This window comes from Egretta garzetta, unplaced genomic scaffold (assembly GCF_000687185.1).
Source record: "Egretta garzetta isolate BGI_Z169 unplaced genomic scaffold, ASM68718v1 scaffold291, whole genome shotgun sequence".
Taxonomy (NCBI): Eukaryota; Metazoa; Chordata; class Aves; order Pelecaniformes; family Ardeidae; genus Egretta; species Egretta garzetta.
The window spans coordinates 2,307,721-2,314,916 of NW_009258783.1; the positions used below are offsets into that span (position 1 = coordinate 2,307,721).

The 7,196-nt window shown below is 46.3% G+C and overlaps 1 protein-coding gene across 1 annotated transcript in view; it reads right to left on the minus strand.

Moving 5' to 3' along the window:
* FRMD4A (FERM domain containing 4A) overlaps positions 1-7,196 on the minus strand; it is a 185,939-nt gene that overhangs the window by 76,775 nt on the left and 101,968 nt on the right. Inside the window, exon 5 of the mRNA XM_035889183.1 lies at positions 405-489. Within this exon, the coding sequence (XP_035745076.1) occupies positions 405-489 (85 nt within the window). The remainder of the gene's footprint in view (positions 1-404; positions 490-7,196) is intronic.

Here is a 7,196-nt window from a genome sequence, read left to right on the forward strand (position 1 = left end):
CCCGCGCCGCAGCCCGCGCGGCCACCGCCGCCCTCTTCGGGCGGGAACCGCTAACGACATCCACGCAGCCCAGCGCGGGCCCCAACAGCTTCTCCACCGGCGCTTGTTTAACACAAACCCTGGCATTTCCTTCTAAATACAAGCCAATTTATCATTTTAGCAGCTGCAGATTCTTTCCTACCAACCACAAGCGTGACTTCCAGGTGTGCTTTACCTCAGAACCTCTCTCTGACAGGGAAGCTGGCCAGGGTGGTTAGAGACAGAGAAGTGAGGGAAGGTGGGAGGAGGGGGAGGTGGTATATCATCAAAGTCCCGGTGTAAGCAATGTAAATTTTGGGTCAGGGGATGCAGACCCAGGTGTCTCAGCCCACGCCAGTGCCACCCAGAGCTCCCCGAGTCCTTACCTTGTAGATGCAGGATTTGGCGTTCAAGAAAAACAGCTCAATGGTGGCATTGTCCTTTAAATAGGAGATGCTTTCAATGTAGAACCTGAAAGGGAAAGCAAGAGAAGTGAGACACAAGGGGGAACTATGGCAAAACATGAAAATGCACTCATTACATCAAAAATGTGGTCAATGGAGTCATGTTGAGTATGCTAAAAAATGAAGTTTCTTTGCTTATGACAGACTGGGGTCATGAAAGAGGCTTGTGCATGCTCCAGGACATGATCAGTCACCACCACCCCAAGCCATACCAAAGGAACTGGATCATCAGGTGGACGACTTTGTTTCTAAATAATCTTTTGTTTTGATTTTAAACTTCAAATAATCCTTTATTCTGTTTGCTTGTAAACTCCCCTTCATTCTCCATCATATCTTGGCATTTCTTCTTCGCTCCTTTACCTAACCTGCCCATTTCTGTGCTGTTGACCTGCATCTTGAAAAATGTTCACTGACAGAAATCCACTTCTGGGGTCTTTCCCTGTCCACTTCAGCTCTGCATAAGGTGAATTTTACAAAGGCTTCTTTCCATATTTTAACAGTTAGCATGTAGCAGCTATGGTCACAGAGTAAGCAACCAGCAATAGTTAAGGACCTTGCACAATTTACCAGTACTGTGAGTAGTGATGCTGGGGATGACAGGGAATGCCAATAATCTAATTTTTTTTGGAGATGACTTCACAGAACTCGGTAGAAAGCAGACCGGCCCAAAGCCTCAGTGTTAGAAAAACCTATTCTCTTGCATTGCATGATTACCCCAAATATTTGCAATTATGTTGAAAGCCCACGATATGCAGGACTCAATTCAGTACTCCATGTCCTGCCTGCTTTGAAGGTTTGATCCTTTGGCAGTGAACTCTGTGAGAGTTCTGCCACTGGCTTGAATCTACTCCAGCTCTTAATTCTGCCTTGTGATCTTTTGGGGAAAAAAGCTCAGGATACCGTCAAAGTTAATGACTGATTGCTACATGTAAGTATGTTGTGTGTCCCTGTAGTAGCAGAGAAAGTCTGGATAGTTCAGTGAATGATTAAGGTGAATTTTGCTTTTACTTCGTGTTTTAAGTAAGGAAAAAAAAATACATCTATCTGCCCACCCTGCCCCCTGTTTTATAGTGATCTTTAAGTTGCAGACAGTGGCAGCAATGTTCCTTACAAAAATTCCAGTACTATCGTGCCTTGTCAGAGGCAATTAGAATAGGGAAGGTGCCAGGGAAATGCTGTCTGCATCAGGAACTTAAAAAAATGAGAAACCTTAGAAATCTGGGTTGACATGCGGGGTCCAGTTACAGAGAAACCTTACTCCCTGACCCTACGGTCTGGGAGTGGAGCTGAGAGACCTGCTGACACTCCTGGGGCTTCACCCAGGCGCTGGAGGGATTGTCCATGTTGATCTATTTGCAGAATCGAGGGCCTTAAATGTAACCTTCTTAGGGGTAAAGGTCAAAGCTTTGTAGTGCTCCTGAGTGTCTTCTGAAACCCTTCAAAACAGTTTATTTCCTGGCAGGTACGACCAACTACTTGCTTACTAGAGTGAGAGAAACATTTTGAGCTCTTTTTGTCCATCTGCTGAAGTGCTCCGGCTGTTATTCTTCCTTCTCCTCCGCCAGAAGAGTTCAAATGAGAAAAATAAAACCCAATTAAAACCCATTTGAGTGTAGGGATCATGAAGCAGAAAAATTAAACTTTTTCTTAATTTTATTTTTCTTTTGGTTTCCACTGGGTTTTCACCTCCTGTCCTTGAAACTGCCTCTCTTTTTTTTTTTTTTGGCAAATAAAATTATACTTGGCTTTAGAAATGCAAAAAAGATGCTGCATTAAAAAAAGGAACCTTCTTAGTAGAGCTGCTCTCTGAGTGCAGCTGTCTTTCCATCTGCTGAATTCATGGAGAAAAGTGATAATTTTATACATTCTATGATTCTTGAAGAACCTCCTCTGCTTATCACCACTACCAGTGCTCTCCAAGTTGTGACGGTAGGATCTTTAATTCCAGGGTCAGAAGAAAATAGGAACATTTATTCCATTTTTGAATCCCAGTGAAGGTTAGCCAAAATGCTTTTTGTTTCATCAGATCAAATGAGACCATCCTCACCATCACTAGAGGGCAATATTGCATTTCTTAAGGATCCAAGGATCTTTCCCAAGGCTTTCCACATAGACACATACACAGATATTTTCTGTGCAAAATCGAGACTCTCGGAGCACAGAGCCTGCACATGATACTTCATTTTCACAAAGAAAACCCAATTCTCAAGTGATCTCCAGAGTGGAGAGTGTGCTGGGGAGTTACTGGCTCTCACACATGCACCCAGACAAATGCAAAGCATGTGCACCAGGAAATTGGTGCTACTTAAAAGAAAACAGATTTGCAGAGAGAACTCTTAAGGGATTTTCTGTGTGGCAAGCTCAGAAAACCCGAACTGGAGCAGACTCCCCTGAATTCACAGCCAGTGCTGCAACAACAGAAAGGGGAGGGAAAGACACCTTTTTTTGCACTGATCATGAATCACTGTCAGACCTCCTCCTGTTACCACCTTTTCCAAATACGGTGAAGGAAACCGCACTTTACAATGACCGATGTCAGTGACGAAGGAGGCAGGAAGAAACATCCAGCTGCTAAGGCAATGAACCAAGCAAAAAATCTGGGTTAAATTCCTGACTCGGACACAGGTTTCCTTCATGACCTTCAGAAAATCATTTAGCTGCTTGGGGCTGTTGTGCTGCATTTAGAAAATACTCCTCCCTCCTCTGCCCCCCTCTGTCTGTTTTGCCCGTTAAGCCTTATAAAGCCCTTTCTTATGGCATGTTTCACGATCATCAGTTTTAAGCGGCAACTCTCAGATTTCTGTTGAGGACTCCCCTGAGAGCAGCATTCCTCTGTACGCTGTGAAGCCGATACATCCAGGAAATAATGGATAGGCTGGGCACAGAAAGAGGCAGTACAATGTGTCCGACACCTCTGCTCCGCTACCTACATCTCTTGCAATACGGCCAACAAACAGCTTTGCCTCTAGCACCTCCTGCAAGAGGTTCCTTGATAGCCAGCAACTGTTGCTGCGAGGAATTAGGTGCCTGCAAGAAGGGGGAACACCCCACAAGACTTTGTGAGTGTAAAAACTGGAGAAATAATTTCTGAAAAAGTTTAAAAGATCAGCCAATGTTAATCTATTTCTGCATTCTCCATGCCTCCCCACCCCCAGTAACTTATAATTCATCAAGTACATTTTCTAAGCATTAATTAAATAGACCAGTGAATATTACTCTGGGTAATGAACACAAAGTGCCTATTTTGACTGCTCCCTCTGAGAGGCAGGAAGATAATAATGAGTGCTGCGGAAGGTATCCTGGAAGACTTCAGAAGCTGCCGCATCTGAAATGTTTAATGCTTTTTACCTGTGAGGACATACCTCATACTGATCAGATGGCTCTACATTAAGCGTTGGTTAACTGACAACTTGCTCTGAGACAGCTTAAGCCCCCTCACGCCGTGGTGAATGGCAATTCCCATCGTAACCAGCCAAGCACAGACATTTATATGGCAGGGCCTGTGAGAAGCAGCTGTGGAAACTGCCGATCCTTGGGTGACGGGAAACTGGCGCTGCTGTAATTTCTCCCTTGCATTACACACATGCCCACCTCCGACTTGCAGCAGGGACAAATGCCTGGCTGAGCATTGGCCTCACCAGTTTGAATACTGGTCCTTCAGGAGATGGAGAATCCCTGGCAGCTGCTGCCGGCCTCATATGCAAACCCAGTTGTGTGCATGCAGATGCGCAAATTTAGCAGTGTTGGGAAGGTGCATGATAACTAGTGCTTTGTCCTTGCAGCGGGGATCAGGACTGTCAGGGAAATGGCCTCCAAAAGCACCTGAGCTGGTGGTGTGGCCAGTGAGAGCTGAAATGAGCAGCGCTCCTGAATTCCACACACCGGAAGAAACTGTCAAATAAAAAATATTTAGCATTGCCTCTAATACACAGCCCTGGACATATCCTGTCAGCCTGAACTTGGACATCTATCACCTAGCAGGGACGAGGCTCTGAGCAATTGAGTTCTTGACTGTGCAAATGTACTGTCATAACATTTGAGATCACACACCCATGTGTTTATTTCCAAGCAGAACCTGCCAAACGGTAAATGTATTTCACTGTGGTCTTCCAACAGAATGACATTCTGAAGCATGACCACCGCAAATGGATGTCTTGTCTGCTTCAGGTGTAGATCCGTCCCGGGGCAATGATATCATCCTGGTTCTTGTGATGTTTGAGTCTGGTGGGAACCAGCTGGTCCAAAAGGCTTTTATCCAACAACAAACCAGTTTTTTTCAAGAAGAAACACTCCAGAACTCCCAATCTGGTGCCACAGTGTTTTCTTCCAAGAAAATTCAAAAGAAAACATTGAAAGGACTTTGGAAGACCTCAAAAAGGTTTTGACACTTGGTTTCACTGAGGAACAGCATCTTCTTGAGGAGTGCTCCTACCAGAAAAACCTATCATCTTCAAAACTGGAGCCCTGGCTAGGACAAAGGGTCCCTCTGCCATCTGGAGAGCCCAGACCAGGCAAGGGCATAGCAAAGCACTCTCTTGTTACTGTCCCGTCAAGCCTCACTCCTCAGATGTCTTGCTGCTCTCCGAGGAAGGCAGTGGGGCGGCCACAGGAGGCAGCCGGGCGAGGAACAGGCCAGTGCCTGTGGCTCTGGTGTGCTGGTACAGTGCTGTGCGAGAGGGCCAGTCGAAACAGGGGTGAGCAGTGCCAGGCAGTAATGGGGAGGCCAAGGATGGCACTGATCAAGGTGGCCATGACTGATAACAGTGTGGCAGTGATTTTTGGGTGAGTTCCTGCCTTTTCCAAAGGTCAGGAGCTGGTGGCTTAATATTGGGAATTGCACCTTCCCTCCAGCCCTGTGATACTGTTTCTATGCAGGGAGCGAAAATGCCCCTCTTGGGCCTATTAGGAGTAGGAAGGGGGAAAAATCACAGAATAACAATCCAAGTGCCTCTTCTCTCCCCTGGTGAAAATATTTTTCCCAAGAAAAAGGAAAATAAAGGGTAAAATCAGATTTCATGGAAGAAGTCAGAATGAAGCAAAAGGATTTTGGTTTTGATGTGCAGTCACCTTCCCCGGTGTTTCCTCCTGCCCTAGATGGGAAATACACTCAGACCTGAGATAAAGGATCGAAATGGGCAGAGGTGTCTCCCATGTCCTTCCCAGCTGGCTGACTCCATTCTGGTTAGGACAGAGCTGTCAGCAGAGCTCGTTGGACTGCCTCTTATTTCATTATTGCAAAGCAATGGATAAAGGAGGAGACCCCTTTTCTGCCTCATCCATCCTGGGGTCTGGCTCATTATCCCTCACCATGTCATTTAAAACCTCAGAGGATAATTTGAAAAATATGAGGCCATTTGCTAACCAGGAAAAGAAAAATCACATGCATTGGTATAATGGACTTAAATGCAGATGTCATTATGTCCAGTGTCTCGTGCTAAATGAGTATTCTGAGCAGCTCAGGCTGCAGAGCTCCTTTTATGTTCCAGCCCTGTTTGCTAATAGTCATGGGTGCACACTTTTATGTGCTAACACTTAAAGCAGACAATGGTCATGCTAAATAGTTGGCCTGTTAAGTAATCAGCCAGGAATGAAAATCAGAGGCGCTAAAAAGCTCCGTTTACCTCCCCTTCTGCATCCATTTTGATTCTTATCCCATGTCCTCTCCGCTGCACTTGTGCCATGCTCAGCCCCCCATGTCCAGTGCCAGGGACTGGTGCGCAGGGGACAGGACACAGCAAGACAGACCTATGTCAACTGACCTATGTCAGACCTCATTGCAAGGAAGCCACAAAACTGGAAGTGAATGTGATTCTGGGAATATAGGGAATTGCAGCTAACAAAAAAACCCCCACTCCTGGAAAACCATGTGTTTGGGGGATATTTGCTCATTCCTATACCTCACCTTCTCCATGTACAAAATACTAAGGGATCTCCTTTGCAATATATAAAGACCAGTTCTCTTCCTCTCTTTCAGGCTGTATGTCCTGGGAGTCTGCAAACTGCAAAGTGCTCCAGTATCAACACAGAGAAGGAAAGGAATCAAGGCAGTAATGCAGGCTCGTTCCTCCCTGTTGTTTGGTTACAGCATCAAGCATCATGTGGAAAGGCACTGACCTCAGTACAGTGAAGCCTCTGCCCTCTCACCAGGAAGGGTACCAGGCCTGACCAAGCCATAAAAGCAGAAGCCAGCTCAATATATTCTGCAAATCGCTCCACCCCTGGAGCCTAGCCTGCAAGACAAGTGCAGCTTTGCACAAAAAGGCTGTTGCAGCTCCTCTTGGCTGAGGAGTGATGTGGTTATCTGTCCCAAGTGTGAGGCAAGAGCAGTGACCAGATCACAGCAGCATGCTGCCTTCCTCCCCTCCTCTCCCTCAGTCACCAGGGCAATTTCTCAACACTCCTGAGCTCCAGCCCAGCTCTTTCCTGCTCTTTGATCGTTACCGAGAGTGACATCTTGGCTATTGGAGGTAACTCGTTGGGTGTACCGTCTTGCATAACACCATCCCTCAGTATTTGTAAAGCATCCTTCATCTGAGGATCTTGAACCATTTTAGGAACAGAAATCCCTTCAGCCATTCCACCGCGTGGTCAGCAGCACACAGAGAGATTTGGCTGTGAAAGCTGGCATGGGGTTTGCTTACTCACTGGCTCTACCCCTTTGTTCAGTGCCGCGGCAACGGGACCCCTCGTAGCAGACCTTTCTGCTTGCTTCGC